At 44.6% G+C, this 21869-nt stretch overlaps 2 protein-coding genes across 4 annotated transcripts in view; one reads left to right on the forward strand and one right to left on the reverse strand.

Moving 5' to 3' along the window:
* Nucleotides 1–15759, forward strand: part of TBC1D8 (TBC1 domain family member 8) — a 123456-nt gene extending 107697 nt beyond the window's left edge. For both annotated transcript variants that reach the window (XM_065890718.1, XM_065890719.1), the window contains exons 16-20: nucleotides 1001–1241; nucleotides 2091–2156; nucleotides 12736–12825; nucleotides 13241–13338; nucleotides 14710–15759. In XM_065890718.1, the coding sequence (XP_065746790.1) occupies nucleotides 1001–1241; nucleotides 2091–2156; nucleotides 12736–12825; nucleotides 13241–13338; nucleotides 14710–15171 (957 nt within the window). In that variant the 3' untranslated portion in view covers nucleotides 15172–15759. The remainder of the gene's footprint in view (nucleotides 1–1000; nucleotides 1242–2090; nucleotides 2157–12735; nucleotides 12826–13240; nucleotides 13339–14709) is intronic.
* An 809-nt stretch (nucleotides 15760–16568) lies between these two features.
* On the reverse strand, nucleotides 16569–21760 carry RPL31 (ribosomal protein L31). 2 transcript variants are annotated; one of them, XM_065891109.1, is made up of 5 exons: nucleotides 21728–21760; nucleotides 21220–21326; nucleotides 18047–18172; nucleotides 16964–17076; nucleotides 16569–16633 (listed from the first exon to the last, which is right to left on the reverse strand). In XM_065891109.1, exons 2-5 carry the CDS (start codon nucleotides 21324–21326, stop codon nucleotides 16602–16604), a joined length of 378 nt encoding a protein of 125 aa, XP_065747181.1. In that variant the 5' UTR covers nucleotides 21728–21760; the 3' UTR covers nucleotides 16569–16601. The 2 variants fall into 2 exon arrangements, with proteins under 2 accessions (XP_065747181.1, XP_065747180.1); XM_065891108.1 differs by lacking the exon at nucleotides 21728–21760.
* Between the last annotated feature and the right edge of the window lie 109 nt (nucleotides 21761–21869).

The following is a 21869-nucleotide window of genomic DNA, read 5'->3' on the forward strand; positions in this document are numbered from 1 at the left end:
TGGCATTTTGGTTTCCATCCAAGGATGGGCACTTGGATATTAAAGCATCTGTACTTGTTTCTGTGCCATCCTTATGGGCAGAGGGCATTGAAATCGTGAAGAGACCTGCAGTCATTGGGAACTATTTCAAGTGAGTTGAGATGTCCCAAGAGGTGATTTAGTACAGGTGTAAAAGAAACATTCTAAAGAGGCTAACCCGGTCCTAGGCGACAGGGCCAGTTTTGATTGCTTTAGTTTTCAGTCTATTCCCAAGACTTCAAATTGCCTTTGCTTTTTTTACTTTTAATTTTTTTGAATTGTTAATATATTCATGTGGTTCAAAATTCAGAACATATAAAAAAGCACACAGTAAAAAGGCTTGCTTCTCCATCTGGGTCCCTGCCCCCGTTTTCCATCCTCACAGGTTACCAGGGTAAATAGTTTCTTCTGTATCCTATAGATTTGTCTAGTACTTTCTGACTTTCAAATAATATGATTTAAGAAAAAATATCAGAATAAAAATTGTATGATTTCAATAATTAAAACTATGGCAGGGGAGTTCCCTGGCAGTCCAGTGGTTAGGACTCTGCGCTCTCACTGCTGTGGGTCCAGGTTCAATTCCCTGGTCGGGGAACTAAGATCCCATAAGCTGTGCAGTGTGGCCAAAATTAAAAAAAAAAAAACAAAACAAAACTATGGCAGCTGAACTGTACATTTAAAAATTGTTAAAATGGTAAATTTTGTTATGTATATTCTGCTACAATGAAAAAAGAAACCTTAATAAAAAGGAAAAAGTTTTTGCTTGTTACTACAGGGTTACCTGTAACTACATTTCTGGTCGGAGTGGTGAGATTGTGAGTTAATTTTTTCATTTGTTTGTTTTATAATGTTGCTTATTCAATACTGAATTTTACGAGGCAAAGCAAGTCAGGAGAGAAGGCTGTGTTGGCTTTGGCCTTTACGTGTGCGGCCTCCCATGGGGGCCGCCGCCCCTCACAGATCCCTCTTGCTCCCCTGTTAGAGAGAACACATGATGAGCTGCTACTGGGAGCAGCCCAGGCCCGTGGCCCTGCGCCATGACCCCAGCAGGCCCTACGCGGAGCAGTACCGCATAGACGCCCGGCAGTTTGCACGCCTGTTTCAGCTCGTCTCGCCGTGGACCTGCGGGGCCCACACAGAAATCCTCGCTGAAAGGACTTTCAGGCTCCTGGATGAAAACATGGACCATCTGATCGAATTCAAAGCATTCGTGAGCTGTCTCGGTATGACTCTGTGGGTCTTTCCTGCAGTGAGTTCATTTGGGATGTGAGTCTGTGAATACAAGACAAGTAGACTGTCAAGCAGGCACATCCACTCAGTGAAATGGGTTTGGGAGTCGCCTGATGTGATTTGGGGATTTTAAAAGTCCCTCTGCAGGCTTCTCTCGTGACCACTTTTATGTTTCCTAAGCGGGTGGTGGGGAGGGCAGCCCAGGCTCTCAACATACATGGTTGTTGACCTTGTTCTCCTGGGCATCCAGGGTGTGGTGGTGTCTTGTTAGGAATGTGTCCTGAGACACATTTTTTTTTAAAAAATAAATTTAAAATTGAAGTCTAGTTGATTTACAATATCGTGTAAGTTTCAGGTGCACAGAGATTCAGTTATACACACATATGTGTGTGTGTTGTGTGTATATATATATATATATATTCTTTTTCAGATTCCTTTCCCTTACAGGTTATTACACACTGCTGAGTATAGTTCCTTGTCCTATACAGCAGGTCCTTGTTGGTTGTCTATTTTATGTATAGTAGTGTGTATATGTTAATCCTAGTCTCCTAATTTATCCCCCCCCCCCACATTCCTAACTCTTGCAGCTAAAATTAAAATCTTTCAGAAGGTGTGAGGCCAGACAAAATTCCTGAGGTCATGTTGCCACTCAGCAGTCACCAGTCACTACCCTTCACATTTTCCTTTCAGGTGCACACTGTCTGGGTAGCAGTAGATGAAGTGTCAGGTCAACAGACACTGACCTTACTACGTTCTCTCTACAGTGACTTTGTGTCCTGACACATGTACTTAAACCATTTGCATGTACTCAGTCTCTCTCTCTCTCTTTTTGGATTTTGCAGATATTATGTATAATGGAGAAATGAATGAGAAAATTAAACTGTTATATAGGCTTCATATCCCTCCAGGTAAGAAATTCCAAGTAGAAAAGTTAGGCTCTGTTCTGCCTTGACGTAAATCAGCTTTGTGCATGACCTTGAGGTTCTTCTCTTTTTAAATTTATTTAGACTTGAGGCAACAGATGTTTCTAGTTTGGGGTGGCTGATGACAGATTTTGAGTACCATATTGTATGGCCTATGGCAGGGGTTCCCAAACTTGAGTGTGCGTCAGAATCATCTGGATGGCTTGTTATAACACAGGATACCTGGCCCACCCCAGTTTCTAATCCGCTAGGTCTGAGGACCACACTTTGAGAACCACGGGCCTGTGGAATGTGGGGGAAGACAAACCCTGGTTGCCTTACAGATGGTTATTTTAGCTTACTATTATTTGAAAAATTGAGGTAAAATTGGTATTATACTAGTTTCAGGTGTAAAGCATGATCGTTCAGTCTTTGTATACACTACAAAGTGATCACCACAGTAAATCTGATTACCATTTGTCCTCATAAAATTGACCCCCTTCACCCATTTTGCCCACCTCCCCCAACCCCTTTCCCCTCTGGTGACCAACAGTCAATGGGTGTTGTTTTATTCATTTGTTTCATTTTTTTAGATTGCATATATGACTGAAATCATACAGTATTTGTTTTTCTCTGACTTATTTTGCTTAGCATAATGCCCTTAAGGTCCATCTGTATTGTTGCAAATGACAAGATTTCCTTCTTTTTCATGGCTGAGTAGTATTCCATTGTGTGTATGTATGTGTGTGTGCAACTTTACTGAATTCATTTATTCCAAGAATTTTTGGTGGAGCCTTTAAGGTTTGCTCTATATATGGTATCTGACAGTTTTACTTCTTCCTCCCCTTTTATTTCTTTTTCTTGCCTAATTGTTTGGGCTAACACTTCCGATACCAGGTTGAATAAAAGTGGCAAGAGTAGGCATCCTTGTCTTGTTCTTGATCTTAGGGGAAAAGCTTTTAGCTTGTCACCATTGATTATAATGTTAGCTGTGAGTTTGTCATATGGCCTTTATTACGTTGAGGTATGGTCCCTAAATAACCACTTTGATGAGAGTTTTTAATCATAAGCGGATGTTGAGTTTTGTCAAATGCTTTTTCTGCATCTATTGAGACAGTTGTGTGTTTTTTATCCTTCATTTTGTTAATGTGGTGTATCATGTTGATTTGTGGATGCTGAACCATCCTTACATCCCTGTAATAAATCCCACTTGGTCATGGTATGTAATCCATTTAATGTATTGTTGAATTAAATTTTTAAAAACCCTCAAAGTATTAGCATCTATTTTTATCAGGGATATGGACCTATAATTTTCTTTGTTTTATTGTATCCTTGTTTGGTTTTGGTATGAGGGTAGTTTGGGCCTTGTAAAATGAGTTTGGAAGCATTCCCTCCTCTTCAGTTTTTTGAGTCTGAGAAGTTTAGGTATTAAATCTTTGAACGTTTGGTAGGATTCACTAGTGTAGCCATCTGGTCCTGGGGTTTTGTTTGTTGGTATGTTCTTAATTACTGAGTCAATATCCTTACTAGTAATTAATTGGTCTATTGAGATTTTCTGTTTCTTCATGATTTAGTCTTGGAAGACTGTATGTTTCTAGGTATTTATCTTTTTCCTCTACGTTGTTTGTTTAGTTGGTGTATAATTGTTCATATGAGTTTCCTATGATCTTTTGTCTGTTGTACGTTGTAACATCTCATTTCTGACTTTATTTGAGCTCTGTTTTTCTTGGTGAGACTAGCTAAAGGTTTGTCAATTTTGTTTATCTTTTCAAAGAACCAATTCGTAGTTTCATTGACCTTTTCTATTGTCTTTTTAGTCTCTATTTCATTTATCGCTATTAATTTCCCTCTTAGAACTGCTTTTGCTGCATCCTATAGAGTTTGGAATTTCTATTTTTATTTGTCTCAAGGTATTTTTTGTTTTCCTCTTTGATTTCTTTGTTGACCCATTGGTTGTTCAGTAGCATGTTGTTGAATCTTCACATAATTTGTGATTTTTCCAGTTTTCCAGCAATTGATTTCTAGTTTCATACTGTTGTGTTTAGAAAAGATGCTTGATATGATTTCAGTCTTCTTAAATTTATTGAGACTTGTTTTGTGGCCTAACATGCGATTTATCTTGGAGAATGTTCCTTGTGCACTTGAGAATGTGTATTCTGCTACTTTTGGGTGGAATGTTTTGAATATATATGTGGTTTAGGGCTGATGCTTCATTATTGATTTTCTGTCTGGATGTTCTATCCATTAATGTAAGTGGGGTCTTAAAGTCCCCTACTAGTACTGTATTGCTGTCAATTTATCCCTTTAGGTCAGTTAATATTTGCTTTATTTATTTAGGTGTGCCTCTCTTGGGTGTATAAATATTTACAAATGTTATATCTTCTTGTTGGATTGATCCTTTTATCAATATGTAATGCTCTTCTTTGTCTTTTTTTACAGTTTTTGTTTTAAAGTCTATTTTGCCCAATAAAAGTACAGCCACCCCAGATTTCTTTTTGCTTTCATTTGCAGGGACTGTCTTTTCCATCCCTTCACTTTCAGTTTGTGTCCTTCCATCTGAAGTGAGTCTCTTGTAGGCAGCATGTAGATGAGTCTTGGTTTTTCATCTGTTCCGCCACTCTGTCTTTTGATTGGAGAATTTAGTCTATTTACACTTAAAGTAATTGTTGAGAGGTATACACTTATTGCTATTTTGTTAATTGCTTTTTGTAGTTCCTCTGTTTTTCTCTTTTTTCGCTTCCCTTGTGGTTTGATGACATTCCTCAGTGTTATATTTAGATTCCTTTCTCATTATCTTTTGTGTAGGTTTTTGCTATGTAGTTAATCACAAGGTTCACTATATGACAGCCTATATATATAACAGTCTATTTTAAGTTGATAGCAACTTAAGTGTATTCTAAAAACTGTATTTTTATTCCCTCCTCCTACGTTTTGTTTTTGATGTGATATTTTACATATTTCTATTTTGTATATCCCTTAATCAAATCTGGTGTAGTTAATTGTACTATTGGTTTGGCCAAAAAGTTCATTCAGGTTCTTCTGAAAGATGTTGCAGAAAACTCCAAACGAACTTTTTGGCCAACCCAATCCTTTTGTCTTTTAACCTTTATATTAGCTTTGTAAGTGGTTGATCTAGCTTTACCTTTATATTGCCTTTATCAGTGACATTTTGACTTTCATGTTTTCTTGTTGCTAGCTAGGGGTTTTTCTTTTTCTCTTAAAGAAGTCCATTTAACATTCCTGTAAGGCTGGTTCAGTGGTGATAAACGCCTTTAGCTTTTGCTTGTTTGAAAACTCTTTTATCTTTCCTTCAATTGTTTTCTTTTTTTAAAATTCATTTCAGTTGACATAGGACTATTCAAATGTTCTTTCCTTTGTATTTATCTATGTTTATTTTATTTATTTTTTGGCTGCATTGGGTCTTCGTTGCTGTGCGTGGGCTTTCTCTAGTTGCGGCGAGTGGGGGCTACTCTTCATTGCGGTGCGCGGGCTTCTCATTGTGGTGGCTTCTCTTGTCACGGAGCATGGGCTCTAGGCATGCAAGCTTCAGTAGTTGTGGTGTGCGGGCTCAGTAGTTGTGGCTTGTGGGCTCTAGAGCGCAGGTGCAGTAGCTGCAACACATGGGCTTAGTTGCTCCGTGGCATGTGGGATCTTCCTGGACCAGTCTCAACCACTGTGCCACCAGGGAAGCCCGATCTCCTTCAATTCTGATTAACCTTGCTGGGTAGAGTATTCTTGGTTGGAAGTTTTTTCCTTTTAGCACTTTGAATGCATTGTGCCACTCCCTTCTGGCCTGTAGTTTCTGTTGAAAAATCAGCTGATAGTCTTATGGGGGGGTTCCATGGTGCATAACAAGTTGTTTTTCTCTTGCTGCTTTTAAGATTCTCTCTTTATCTGTAACTTTTATCATTTTAGTTATAGTGTGTCTTGGTGTGTGTCTCTTTGGGTTCATTGTATTTGGAATCCTCTGGGCTGTGGGAGAGTCCCATGGGACTGTAATTGTAAACTGTGCTGACCTCCAGACCAGGAGACCTGGAGGTGCTCCCCAGGCAACAGTTACAAAAATCAGGACTTCAGATGAGTGTATAAGCCCCTTGGAAGGTACCAGCGAGCTGTGGTGAGGCTAAGAGAGGGTGCAAGGGTTATGCCTCCCTGCCTACATTCCAGGTGCGCCTCTGTAGCCTCTAGGTGTGTGGCAAATCTAAGCCCGTCCCTCAAGTTGAAGCTCTAGGACAAGTAAATGGGCCCTTTTGTGCAGGTGGGCTGGGGGTGTGTTCCAGTCTGTTGTCTGTGCAGTGCCCTGGGTGTGGTAGCCTTCCCAGAACCGTCTTTCTGATTGTTACAGTCCTGTGGGGGCCTCAGAACTCATGCCCTCCCGGGCCAGGGGATCAACGGATAGCCCCTGTGTGGACCACGTTCATCTGCTGGCTTTTGCAAGGCTGCAGGAGAGAGGGTTGAGTATGGGACACACCTGCAGCTTTAGTGATGCAGGTGAAGAGCCCTGGGGTGGGGCACTCCTGTGACTTCAGTGAGACTGTGCGCCCACCTCCACTAGCAAGGTATAGGTAGAGTGAACAAAGGGAAAAATGGTGCTTCATTCCCAAAGGAAGTCCCACCTGTCTCTGCCCCTCCAGCAGAAGCTTTAAGATTAGCAAATGGGGGGTTTCCCTGGTGGCGCAGTGCTTGGGAGTCCGTCTGCCGATGCAGGGGACACGGGTCCGTGCCCCGGTCCGGGAGGATCCCACATGCCACGGAGCGGCTGGGCCCGTGAGCCATGGCCGCTGAGCCTGCACGTCCAGAGCCTGTGCTCCGCAATGGGAGAGGCCACAGCAGTGAGAGGCCCGCGTACCGCTAAAAAAAAGATTAGCAAATGGGTCTCCTTCACATGCAGTCCAGGCACTTCTTAAACTGCTGCCTCTGCGCTGGGTCCTAGGACCAGTGAGACCCTCAGAAGGAGTATCTCAGATCCCTATACTCCCCAGGTCCCTGGGACATAAGCCCCCCTTGGTTTCCAAGCCAGACAGTTTGGGGGCCTCGTTTCTCTGGCGCTGATCCCAAGGTCTGGGGTGCCTGGTGTGAGGCTCAAACCTCTCGCTCCTCAGGGAATAGCTCTGGACCTTTGAGACTCCTCCCTGTTGAGGGTCGCCTGGCCGGGGGTGGGGATTTTGGTGAGACTCTGTGTCTGCCTCTCCTACCCATCTCCGTGTGGCCCTTTTGCCTCTTGTTGTGGAGAAGCTGCTCGGCTACTGCTGTTCTTTTTCAGCAGCGCTCGTTCTATATGTAGCTGTAGTTTTGGTGAGTCCATGGGGGGAGGTGGGTCCAGGAACTTTCTATGCTGCCATCTTGGATTGCCCCCATCCCCCCAATCTGAGTAGGTTCAAGCTCTGTGACCTGGTTTTGTGCTGACGTGACACGGTTTCTGGCTCCTCGGCAGCCCCAGCTACTGGTTTTGAAGGAACGTGTCATTTGTCCAGCGTGTTAAGACCGTGCTTCCTCCAAATTTAAGCAGTGGTAACCGGACACAAAGGAAGTAGTTTTGAAACCTGTGAGATCAGGCTTGGCATTTCCCTTAAGGTATTCCTTGGATCTCTGAAACTGACAGAGGTAGATTAGGAATCCCAGAGGGTCTCTGGACCCCACGGTTCTGGTGTTGGACGGTTTCTCTGATAGAACTTTCTAACAAGGGACCCTGGGGAGGTGGCGAGCTGTGAGGTTTCCAGGTGCACAAGATCCAGGTGGCTTTTAAAACCCACACCTATACGGAAGTTGAAAATGCGTGTGGACGTTACTTGTGGGCTCCCTGAGTACACTTCCTGAGCTCAGCCATGACGGAGTTGGCATCTGTCGTGCACGTGATGCTTACGGAAACACCCTCCGGCAGCCACACGGCCACACGCAGCTCCCACTCTGCTTTCTCACGGACTCATTGCTTTAGTACAGACGGTTGAGCATCAGAAAGTTCCTTGCCTTTCATTGAGTTTTGTTTTTTCACTTAATTTGCACACGCGCACTCTTTTTCAGATTCTTTTCCATTATAGGTTATTGCAAGATACTGAATACGGTTCCCTGCGCTCTACAGTAAATCATTGTTTATCTATTTTATATATACTGTAGTGGTGTGTATCTGTTAATCCCGAAATCTCAATTCATCCCTCCCCCTCCTTTCCCTTTTGGAACCATAGGTTTGTCTTCTATGTCTGTGAGTCTGTTTCTGTTTTATAAATAAGTTCATTTGTATTATCTTTTGAGATTCCACATATAAGTGATATCATATCTGTCTTTCTCTGACTTACTTCACTTAGTATGATCATCTCTAGGTCCATCCATGTTGCTGCAAATGGTATTTCATTCTTCTTTATGGCTAATATTCCAGTGCGTGTGTGTGTACACACACACATACACACCACATCTTCTTTATCCATTCATCTACTGATGGACATCTAGGTTACTTCCATGTCTTCTTGGCTATTGTAAATAGTGCTGCTGTGAACGTTGGGGTCGCATGTATCTTTTCGAATTATAATTTTTGTCTTTTCCAGATATATATGCCAAGGGTAGGACTGCTGGATCATGTGGTAACTCTAGTTTTAGGTTAAGGAACCTCCATAGTGAGTCTAGCAATTTACATTCCCTTACTTACCTATATTTAATATTTGAATTTTTGATGCAGTTAAAAAAAAAGTCTTAAGAATGCAGACAACCTAAAACCTCTATTTAAATGCATCAATTTGACAGGGCCATGAAGATCCACAATACATTTAGGCACTTTTCATTTAAATAGATTTAATTTTAACAAATATTTACTTTCCACCCTCATGAATAACATTTTGATTAAAGGTGGAACAAACACACTAGTGGGGAAAAAAGCTTAACTCACTAATTAGGAAGTATACTGAGGATTACAGGTTTGAATTTGTGTGCCCAAAGAGTGATGTCTTATTTCCCTGATGGGAGGTGGAAAACCAAACGAAGCACACCAGCCTCTGGCCTCAAACACCCGCCTTGTGCAGAGAGCGCTGGAACTCTGCAGGGTCGAACAGGAGGCAGAGGGCTTTGTCAGATCACTTACAAAGGTGATGCATCTCGGGAAGCAAAGAAGCCCTAAGCCCAAGGCCTCACAGGTTTTGAAGAGCTCAGTTCATTGGCTCCATGGTGACTACAACACTGTTTAGCAAATAGAAGAGAAATATTCCAGATGATTTGATACCAAATTAGGTGATGGAGGGATGAACAGTATTCTAGAAGATTACTGAATCAGGAGTTTTCACTGAAAATTGCTAAATCTGTAAGTATTCGTCATTTCACTCAGCTAATTACACTAATTGGACATCCAGAAGACCATTTCCTGGAAGAACATTAGGTTCATTAGGAAGAAGCATCAAAACAAGCTACCAAGAATGACACATCAGAATTGGTAAATTAACACAAACAAATGAGGCATTGGAGGCTTCCTGTAAAGACAGCACACTGTGGGTGGAGCTGCTAGCACAGTTCTGCTCCTCCTGGAAACTCTGGGATTCAGGAAATACGTTGTTGGACTTGCAGAGCAGCTCCCCAAAAGGTGTCCCTGCTGGTCTGGATCCACATTAACTGACGTTCTTAAAATGCTGAATCTAATAATGTTCGAACAAAGGTTAACTTATCACAGGATCCAAAAATGATAGTTTACATCTAATAACTTAGGTAGTACTGACGTCAGCTACATCAGAAGTGATACCAGGCACATTTGATTTGGTGAAAGACAGCTTAGGCTAGATGAAAGTCTGTTCTTTGTATCGGGATCCTGAGTTGAAAATGTCACTTGAGGGTTTTGCAAAATATGAAAAGTGTAGTATATAAACCTCCTGAGAAATGTTTTGTGAAATTTAAAGATTGCACTGAGCTTTTTAAAAGAGAAAAGCTAGGTGCTTAAGATCCCTAGTGTCGTCCAAATTGTTAAGCCACTAAAATGGGATTTATGGTCCCAGCATCCAGTACTTGCTGCAGCTCAGGTGATTTTCTTATAGTAGATATGAGACACAAGTTGGATACTTTGTTTGGTTTTCCTATCAATGACTTGGTTATCCTGGAATTCCTAATTAATCCAAATGCAAGTCTGTTCCCTTAGAAATTGATTGCTGTTTCTAGCCTACATGGAGGGGTAGAAGGGGGGCACTGTATGGCTTTTCCAAGAAGAAAACATATTGGAAAATGGTATTATTTTGATGACTGGTGTCAACTGTGTGAAGGCCAAATTGTGTTGAAAGCAGTCCATGTACTCTTCTGCCAGAGAGAAGCAACTTTCAGTGGAACTGGCTTTTTCCCTCCACAAGCATCCCATTTAGAAAGTGCTGAGGTAGCGGTGATGACGACAGTGTTACAGGGAATGAGGATGTGCACCAACTAATGAAAGTGCCTGAAGCCGTCAGGAGGGTGTCGTGCTTGTGTCTATTGAAGCAATGTACTTACCCACCAGTCACACAGACATGTGAGATTGGGAGCTTCAAGATAACCAAATACAGATCCTTCATCCAGTTTTAACACGTGCAGAATTTGAAGTGAGACACGGTGAAAGCTTTAATAGAACTGTCTCTCAATCCACTTACAGTCTTGAATTATGAATTACACATATATTGGAATGTAAAAATGTTACATTTATAAAAGCTCAAATATCTCATTTTAAAAGGTTGAAAGTACATTTTTAAAGGTGGTATACGCTCAGTGTTTACTGTTTTTCCTTATGCACTGTATCTTACATTTCTGGTAGGAATAGATAGCAGCATGAGTGTTTCCCAGTGAGCGCCAAGACTCCACTGTCCCGTGTCCAGTCCGGATGCTGGTGCTTTCTGTGTGCAGGGACTGGAGAGAGGTTGGCTGGCCTTTCTGGCTCCTTGTCACTGTTGGCACTTGACCTGGCTCCTTTCTGGACACTCACCCACCCCTTGAATTAATCGTTCCTCTCTGTGCTCTCATGATATTTGTGTGTATTGGTTCTTCTGTTAGAGCATCTTCTTAGAGTGACTTGTGTACATGTTTCTGTTTGATACGCTGAGCTCTTTGAGGATAGGGACCCAGTATCCGCTAGACATCCTAGCGGCTATTACTTGGGAAGCCATTTCTATCGTGACTGCCCCACGTGCCATCCAGGGTTTGTAATTTTCCTCCTATTCAGTTTGAGTGGATTCTCACATGTGCCACCTAATACAATGTTTTGGGTGAAGTTGGAAAAAAACGACTCAATAACTTTGTTAAAAAAAAGAAGGACCAACAGAAAAAACAAAAGATACCACCCCAAACAGCCTCCCACCTTCCAAACCCCAGGAACCTGCTTCCCAAGTAGGAAGGAGGGTAGATTAATCAAGGCTTTGGTGCCATCTTGTGGATATTTGTTGGATCACGACAGAATTTTGCCTTCGATTTACTCTGTGAATGGCTATTAAGTTTCAACCTTTTAAAAATGAGGATCCTTCATCTGCAATCCCTTTTATAATTTTGGTAACAGCTTTACTGATCTGTAATCCACATACCATACATTTCAAGGTGTACAGTCTAATGTTTTTTAGTATATCCAGTTACACAACCACCATCACAATTTTAGAACATTTTCGCACCAAAAAGCAAGCCTGTGCCCTTTAGCTCTTGTCCCCGATCCACACGTTTCCCGCCCCTGCCTCCTGTCTGTAGGTACGCCTGTTCTGGACTTTTCATACCATATGAAGTCATGCTGTACGTGCCCTTTTGTGTCTCGCTGCTTTCTCTTAGTATGTCTTCAGGGCTCGCCCGTGGTGTGGCATGTCGGCGCTTACTCCTTTTATTACAGCCGAAGTGACACTCCGGTGGGCATCCCCCAATTTATTCAGTCATCACTTGATGAACATTTGGGTTTGTTTTCACTTTTTTGGCTCTTTGGAACTGCTGTGAACATTTGTGTACAGGTTCTGAGTGGATGTGTTTTCATTTCCCTTTGATATATACCCAGGAGTGGAATTTCTGGGTAGAAATGGCACCTTTTTGATGATCCACAAGACCTTTCCAAAATGGCTATACCATTCTATATTCCCACCAGCAGTGTGTGAGGGTTCTGATGTAATTGTATTTTTGTATATTTCAAGAACACTCATAATGGTAACATGCTTTCACTTAAGCTTTTTTCAGTTTTTGTTAGAAGTTATATAAGTATAGCAGTATGTGCTAATTACTGGAAAAAAAACCCCCTCAGTTTAAAGCAATTACTTGTTAATTCACCATCCAGAAATCTAAGTGTATTTATTTCTAGAATTCCATGTGTGCATGTATATACTTACATTTAGTTTGACAAAATGGGATTTTACCACGCATACACTTTTCTAGGTCAGTATCAGCATTGTCCTGTGAACCTGTGTATCATTACATCTACAGACATCTGGGAAAAGGCGTTACTGGTGTGTGATGTTTTCTTGAAGTACACAGGGTTCACAGACCCTGGGAAGACCCTGCGGCCATCAGGCTGGGGCTCCTAGCTTCACCTTTAGTTTTCTTACCTCAAAAGCTAAATTACTGTCAGTTTTGGTTAAGACACAATTTCCTCAATTTAATTTTAAAAAATTTTTATTTTATTTTTTAAAAGCACTCACTGAAAATGACCGAGACAGCCAGTCACCATTGAAGAATCCTCTGTTGTCGACGTCAAGACCCCTGGTTTTTGGCAAGTCCAATGGTACATACCTCTTTTCATTATCTTCCGTCAGGTACACCACTGCAATGGTTAAGGGCAACGGATTTCACGGCTCTTCTTAGAAGCAGACTAATCTATTCCCTCCCGCCTGGGAGTTAACACCGAGACCACTGCTTTCAGAGGCCAGAAACCTTCCAAACTGCCTTCAACGCCCCCACCACTTTATTCCTCTTCGTCTTTCAGGGCTCCCCTTGTAGCAAGAGGTAACTCGGCCACCGTCATCTATTTGTGGCCACTTTCTGTAAAGCAAGACTTCTGGTCTCTGCTTTTCAGTTTGTATATACGGCACTTGCTTAGTGGAATTCCTCCTCCCCTCACCATTCCTTTCTGCCTAGTTTCCTTCTGCTCTCAGGGAACTTACTTAGACTAAAGTGTATATTGTCTCCTTTGTCTCAAGGTGATGCAGTTGATTATCAGAAACAGCTGAAGCAGATGATTAAAGATTTAGCCAAAGAGAAAGACAAGACGGAGAAGGAGTTGCCCAAAATGAGCCAGGTATGGACTGTATTCTGTGCAGAGGGTTCACCATTTTGCCGAGCGACCGGTTCAGACGTAGGCTTTTTAATGCAGCTGCACCCCCTCCCCCGTTACCTCCAGAGCTATCATCAAAGAAAGGCCTTTATAACTTCTGGGAGCTGAACACTGTGAGGTTTAAATGGGAAACGTTTAAACTGTGATCCATTCAGCTGTCCAGATACCCAGAGCTCTTCAGGAGGCTGCCACACACTTCATTCTTTGAAGTTTGTTTTTTTTTTTTTACTTTTAATAAGAGAATTTTAAAAAATTGGCTGCACGTGGGATCTTCGTTGTGGCACGTGGAATCTGGTTCCCTGACCAGGGATCGAACCTGGGCCCCCTGCATTGGGAGTGTGGAGTCTCTTCAGGGACTTCCTGCACTGGACCGCCAGGGGAGTCCCTGAAGTTTTTATACCAAATTCATTTACCAGGTTGTGATGCAGATTTATGCCCTCGAGTGATGGAAGCTATTTGGGGGAACGTGTATACAGCATTCTTCATGTAATAGTGTACTCCTTCTGGTTTCCTGAAAATCACTGACTACGTATTATACTGTCCTGATAAGGCCTCAAGTTGAAAACGTCCCTTTATTATAGGACTCAAACCCCTTTAGCAGCATTGTTTTGTTTTGTTTTGTCTTTCCCACAAAACAAAGCGTTGCTCAACTCTGTTGAGTTGCTTTCAAATATTCTACTCTTTGGATATAAGGTCAGTTAAATCTCAGTGTTGTCAGTCATACCTCAGTTAACAATCAGGGATGTTTCTCGCAGGTCATTAAACACTAAATTAGTAGCTCAACCCTTTTCGTGTTCCTGGAGTAACTGCACAGCTAAGTTCCACCTGCGGTACCTCTATCACACGACATAAAGGTTCTGTTTGGGCAGGAGCATGTGTGAAGCTTGACAAGGCATCAGGCATCACTGTTCTACTTCATTTAATGGCCTTCAGTTGCTGCTTGGCATTCCCAGCAGATTACCAAATCATAATCTCATTCAATCTTAACATTTAGGCTGTTTCCAACCTTTTGCTATAATAAACCCTAGCCTAAACGTCCTTATGAACAAATCTCTGTGCACAGCTTTTGAATACATCAGTTGTCTTGCTGGGTTAAAGGGTCCAACACTTCCGTATAGACAGCAACAAGTCTACACGTGTGCTGAAATCCCCTGGACTATTAATGGTGTGTCTTCAGTATGATGGAAGGGCAGAGAATACCTCTTATTTTCTGCCTTCAAAAAGTACTATGTGGTTTTTTTCCAAAGAACTAGGTATTAAGTTTGAAAAAAGCCCACGATATGCTTCTATTCTTGTTACGCTGCTACATGCAGACTTATTTTTTCTCAATTCCAGAGAGAATTTATCCAGTTCTGTAAAACACTGTACAGTATGTTCCACGAAGATCCAGAAGAAAATGATTTGTATCAAGCCATTGCCACGGTAACCACTTTGCTGCTGCAGATCGGGGAAGTGGGGCAGCGGGGCAGCAGCTCTGGAAGCTGCTCCCAGGAAGCAGGGGAGGAGCCGCAGGCTCCGGTTCCTTCTCCTGAGCAGGACTCCGTGTTTGTAGACACCCACAATGGGAAGAGCCCCCGAGAGTCCCAGGCATTTCCTGAAGCGGCACAAGGGGACTGGACTGTCTCCCTTGAACATATTTTAGCTTCACTTCTGACTGAACAGTCACTAGTCAACTTTTTTGAAAAGCCACTGGACATTAAATCCAAACTTGAAAATGCCAAGATCAATCAGTACAGCCTCAAAACTTGTGAAATGAACCGCCAATCACAGCCTGAACTCAAGCTGAGTAGCCCGTAGCAGGACAGCGGTTGGCTTGAGACGAGTCTCCATACCAAAGCACAGTCCAGGTTTGTGGGTTGTCAGCCCATAAATCTAGGTTTGTCTAGTTCATTGTGAGTACACTTTACAAGCTGGGCATCTGGATAAGCAACCTGACAGCCACAACTGTGGCAGGGGGTGGGGGGGTGGGGAACTGATGCAACCTTCCAGCGTTCCTATCTGTTCTTTAAGAGAATTCAGTTGGACACTGTCATTGCTAGAGTGTCTCACATCAGTTCCCTTGATGCTATGACTTGCAACTTCACTGTTACCAGATTTGCTGTAAAGGGCACTTCTGCTGTGATGCTAGTATTTTGTTCTCAGATGGAATATAAGAAAGTCAAATGTATGATACTAACCCAGAGAGGAGAAAAGCCCAAGCACTCATCCTTCACTTCATGTGGGCGGGATTGAGAATCAAGTTCACTTTCAAGATTTAAGAGCCACTATCTGTGCAATTGTATTTGGCTTTTTTGCACTAATTTCGTTTCAATGCTGGTAATTGAAACCATTTTAATATATTTGTTGTATTCACTTTGTGTCCTTCCAAAAAATGTGTACAAACCACGCTTTCAATGTTGGCCTCCAAGTTTTTTTAATAAGAAATTTTTGTATTGACTTGGTCTGTTTATATCTATCTTTACTTATTTCAGCGTCTGAGGTCTGGACTGCGCCAGTGAATGGATAACCTGGAGGTCCCTCTGCCCACCATGTTCCCGGCGGATAGTACACTACACTGCAGGTAGCCCCCAACCCACTACTGTCATCACCAGGGCTTCAAAAGGGGACCTCTTTCTGGCATTTTATTCGTATCAGTGGTACAAGCACTGATGAAATATGATCCCTGCAACACCCTGCTTTCAGGCCGAATTTAGCAGACTCTGTTAGCAACCTTTTAAGAAAGGTTACCCCTGAGCTTTTAACTCCATGTAAACCAGGACTAAAAACACCTCACGGGGCCACCACAAGTAAGTGAGCTAAAAAGGAACTGTACATACTTCATTAAATCTAAGAGTATCCAAAGTGTACCATTTTAGCATGTTAAAAGTGGCAATTAAGTTCTACATGCCAGTGCCTGGAAAAATGTTATCTTAGAATTCACAAAACACACCTGTAAAAGCATTAACATCATACCCCCAGTGTCCCAACCACCTGAACAGCCATTACCAAGCCAGGATGCATTTCAAAAGCACCTTAGAACACCTGCCTAGGCCCTGTGCAAATATCCAGAAACTCCAGGGAATGGGGAGAAGGGGCCCAGGCACAGCAGTTAGGAAACACTCTCCAAACGCTCCTGTAACTGGGAACTGCTTTAAAATAAATAGACAGACAAGCCTATTTTACCTGCAACTAGAAAAGGAAAATCAAGATGCGAAGGCAGCTCTGTAACTTTATTGGATAATCAGCAGTTAGTTCTCATCCACATTAACTGTCTGTAGATCTGCAAAAGAAGACAGCCCGTCACCTTCCACACCCACACACCCTGTCCCATACTTTCACACCCCAAGAACCTTTTCTTCAAGGGTTTAGGTAAATGTTACTATTCCACGTGACCTTTCACAACCCAGATAACAAGACCTATTCTGTATCCTTCTGCATTTTCCCACACCATGACACAATTTAAAAAAGGTTTACCGATTATGCCTGTAGCTTATATCCCTACTGGAAGGATGCCAGGGATATGGGTGCACAGTATTTGAACAAATGAATTCAGGTTACAAAAAGGCTGAGGACTTAAACTAACAGCTTTGTGGGATGAAGTAGAACTTACTTTTGAAAGTGGTGACAGGTACATAGGTAACCAACGTATAGAGCTTGTTTGGTGAATCTTCATCCTCGTTCCGTTTTCTGGACAACCGCACACGGATACGGTATGGGACATTCCTGAAAAAGAGAGAACGCTGGTGTCAGGACGTAATAGTGTCAGTAGGCAGCCACCACTGCCACGCTGGGGCAGCACTGACCCTGCAGGCTATACCGAGCACGTGCAACTGTTGAAGGTTCAGCTACCCCCCTCCCACACAGCTCCTCCTCCGGGCTCGGCCAACCTCTCAGCAGCATTGCAAGTGACTGCATCCCCACCTTTTCTTGATCCAAGGACAGAAGGTGTCCTGAAACTTCTCTCGGCTCGTGCCATACCACTCCTCCCCTATCTCAAGGGAGCTCACAGGCACCAATGCCAGCCTACTGCAGGGCTGAATCTCAGGTCCCTGTCACCGCCTCGGACCCCAATGTTACACGACACCCCCCGCCCCCCCCATCTTACACATCACCTAGTCCCCGCCAGCTCCACGCCCCGTGGCCGGTCCCACTTCCACCGTCCTCCACAGCAAAACCAGCCCCCTGCTTATAAGCAGGTCTTAACCTCGGCACTACTGATACTTGGGCTGGATACTTGCTTTTGCGTGTGTGTGGGTAGCCTGCCTTGTGCGCGGTACCACGTTTAGCAGAATCTTTGGCCCGTGACCACCCCCCACTACTGACAACCAAAACGCCCCCGTCCCCCAGCAACTCTGCTCCAGCGGCTTCCCAGTCGTCCAGACAGAAATCCAAACTCTGTGCCACCACCTACAAGATCTGTCCCCTGCCTAACTCTCCATCCCCACTGTTCTCAAGCCGTACAACCTGCTCCACCTTCACCCACCTCTGTCCCCAAGTCACTGAAGTTTGTTCTCGCTTTGCATGATGCTCTTACCTGACCCTCACACTGCTGGCTCCTACGTCGTTTGGGTCTCAGTTCAAAGGGCTTCTCTGCAGATACTACCCCACTCTCTGAGTCAGTTATTTATACCTCCACGTGCATTAGCTAGTGGAATTGTGAAAGTTCATCTTATAACACAGACAACTTGAGTACCTTATTCCTTTGGCCCAGACAGCCTTGTTGAGCCTGGTGTCAATGCGTACATCTGGAGTTCCCATCTCCTTCATGGCAAATTTCCGTATTTCTTTGAGTGCCCGAGGGGCACGCTTCTTGAAACCCCTGAGATTCAAACATAATCAATTAAGTACAAAATTAAATGAAATACACAATATACCATGTCCTATTTTCATAAAACAAATCTAAACTAAACCTTGAACAGGGCAGGAACAATTCTTTCCTCCACCACTATGTAATGCCCAGCAACTACTATAATACTTGGGACACAGAAGACACACAATCTACTTTCAGTCACGTAGAGCAAGGACTCTGTATACGATCCTTAAGAGATGCTAATATACACACTGGCCAACCCTTTCCTGATAAAACAAAAACACCCCCAAGGTCTAATACCATCTGCCAGGGAGAGTATAATCTAAGAATGATGTTAGAATATGCTTGAACATAAAGAACACAGAAGTAAATACCGTGTCCTCGGGTCAAAACATTATTAAATTATTTGCCACATCTTAAGACATCGGATTTAACGGTTCATTATTAACTTGGTCTATGCTTAAAGAGCAGGGGCCTGAAATGTACCAATTCCCTCTCAAGAAACACGATGAGGGCAACAGTTAATGCTCCGGATCTCTCGGCATGTGTTAGGCACCATTAACCTGTTGTTTGATGAGGATAAATAAATTCCTTTGAATTTCATGCTTTCAGTTAAATACAAAACGTGAAAAAGCCAAAGTTTACTACCGGCTGAAATGGTCAAGCATTTGGATAAGCAAAGGTTATTCCAAGTCGGGCAGAGACGGAAGCTTAAAGGGTGTCCTCCCCCGCCCCAGGACTGTGAATGTCAGAAGGAGCCATGTCAGTTACCACGTCCCCCTTGCTCCCTCTGCTCTACCCCTCACCAGCCTCCTTGAATCCATCAAGCAAGGTTCACTTCAATATTTAACCACCTAGAAATACAAGGCACTAGAGAGAACAGCAGTTAGGTTTAACAGACAAAAGCCCGTTTCCCACGTAGCCTTCGCAGTTGACACATGGAGTATGTCAGATGGTATCAAGCGCCACAGAGAAAAATAAACCAGGGAAAAGGGAGCATTAGAGAAGGAAGGGGGCTGCAGGTTTCAAGTAAGATGGCCACTGAGACACTGAGGTCCAGACCCAAAGGTGACGAGGGCAACCATTTATCTACTAATAGAAAAAGCATCACGGCAGGGGAAAAAAGGTAAAACTAAAACCAAACTGCGAGCTTGAATCAGGTACTTGCCTGCTTTGATTAGGAAAGAAAGTGGCCAACCCATGTGGAATCATGGCAAGAACTTTGGCTTCTCATCTGAGCTAAGATGGGAAGCCAGTGGGGGCCTTGAGAACAGCCCGGGTGTCGGGCTGGAAGAGGGAGGCAGGAGCTGGAGCCGCTAACTGCAACCATCAAGAGAACGCTGGTGGGACCAGTGCGATCAGACTGGGGAAGGCCGAGCCAAGAAGACACACTCACTTGCCGAGAAGGCCACAGGGAAATGGGAAGGTCGGGGGTGGAGATGGACGCTAGGAGTTTGGTGTGGGGCCATGTAAAATTTTTGAGATACCCATTTAAACACCCAAGTATACAGGTTAATAGCAGCTGGATACGCGAGGCCCTAAAGCTAGTCGCTGTTACCAAGCATAGTTAGAGGGGCTGAGCCCTGGACTCAACGTTAAGAGGACGGGCTGTGAGTAACAACAGACTAGACTGGGGAGGGGCAGCAGCCGCGGAAGCACGAAAACCACCACTGCGGGAACTTGGGAAGTAAAACGAAGAATGAACAAAGAACTGTCAACTGCTGCCCATCAAGTATGACCGAAGGTTTTAGTTCCGTGAGGGTCTTCACTTAGGGCTCTTATAACAAAGCACAAAATGCCTGAAAAACCTGCCCACCCACAATGCCTCACACCCACTCTTCGAATGTCCGCTAACTGTGTGGCCTCTAAAACACCACCCCTTTCACCTTGTGACTCACTTTCCACCTGCAACTTTCCACCATTTTGTATCTGGATGCTTGTCTAACTTGCCCTACTAAGTAAACTAGGAAGGCAGGCCCTCTGCTTCCCTGTTGAATCCACAGAGCCCCAGACACAGTAAGTGCCTAATACGCTCCCCAAATGAATATACGCGCGCCCCTCAAATGAAGGGGTGAGGGGAAGAGAACGTGGTTACCAGCAGCATCTATGCACAAAAGGGCACGGGACTTCTGACCCAAAAGCCTCGAGACCCCACGTACACGACACTCCTCGGCTCACACACGGGCCCAACGCGGACGCTGCTGCACGCTGAGCTCCCTCACAACATGCGCCGTCCAGGTACGAGGCTGCCCGAGCACGCGCAGGAAATTCTGCTCCACGGACCGGCGCCCCAAGAGAGTATGCTGCGGTGCAACGTGTGCTATCAGGAACACCCCAAGCAACAGTATTCAAGAGGTCTGCTCTCCATTATCGCTAGTGCTTACCATGTGCAGAAAAAAGGGAAAGCCTCGCTAAGTAAGCTTGAGAACAGGAAACAACCAAACCCCAGAGACGAAAACCAAGAACCAGCACGTTCCCAGTGTGCTCGCACCTCACACGTCCACAACCGCCAGGTGTCGCCGGCACGAACACTGCCCTATAACCCCACCGATACGCTCTCTGCTGGTCCCTCCAGCAGCTGCGCGGCGGCACTACAGCTTTACCGATGTCACTACGCATCTGTGGAGGTCAGCGAGCTAAAGGAAGCCCAGCGGAGTGTTCGTATTCCGGGCCGGGCACAGCTTTAGGTAACTGGTTACCTTTACTAAGGCCTAGACACATCGAAGAAGCTTGCTTCCCCTCATATACACATCTTTCACCCTTCAGGCCTGCCAAGGTATAACTGCGAAACAGAGTGAAAGGGTTTTATCATTACCGTATTTCTCCAAGTTGGCTCTCCCAGCAACCTAATCTTGTCTAGGTATTAACCTCTGAGCATTACGCTTTAACCCCCGTAAGCCTTAAACAGGGTCCACGGAATACAGACGAGCTTTTGAACAAATGCGTAATTTCTAGACCACACAGCATCCAGACGACTAGACTGACCCCAGGGACAACCAGACCGCCATCTCGGGATCCCCCACCAGCAAGGCATCGACGACCACAGGGGTACTCACACTCCATGGATGCGCTTGTGAATGTTGATGGTGTATTCTCTGGTCACCACCTCGTTGATGGCGGACCGGCCCTTCTTCTTCTCGCCGCCCTTCTTCGCGGGAGCCATCTAAGCCCAGGCAACAAGGAGGCTCAGAGCGAGTGGGACAAACCCAAGCCAAGTCCTCCCTCCCGGCCCGGCCTCACGCAGCCGCCCTCGGAGAGGGTCCGGCCAGGCCCCTGAAACCCCAGGTCTGGGCAAAGCCAAGCCGGCCACCCCGCGCAGCCCAAGCATCCGCGCCCCTTAGGTGCCCCCGCCCCGGAAACCCCTGCGGCCCGGGTTCCCCTAAGCTTGGCCACTCTCTCTCCCAGTCTCCGGGAGCCCTTAAATGCAGCGCAGATTCCCGTACCGTCGGAACGCGGGGCCCCGGGCCGGGTGAGGAGAGCGCCCGCTGTCCTAGTCGACACAATCCGGGGCGAGGATGCCGCCGGATTCCTGTAGCCGGCACCGAGCGCACACACTCACCTTGCTCGTCCGGGGTTAGAAAGGAAGACCGGGAGGGATTGTGGGAGAAGGAAAGCAAGGTCGCAAATACTACTTCCGGGTCACCTCGAGGCGGGTGGAGGGGGCGGGTGAGAGGAGGGAAGAGGCGAGGCTGTGACGTAAGCGGCG

This window comes from Phocoena phocoena, chromosome 14 (genome assembly GCF_963924675.1).
Source record: "Phocoena phocoena chromosome 14, mPhoPho1.1, whole genome shotgun sequence".
NCBI classification, from domain to species: domain Eukaryota; kingdom Metazoa; phylum Chordata; class Mammalia; order Artiodactyla; family Phocoenidae; genus Phocoena; species Phocoena phocoena.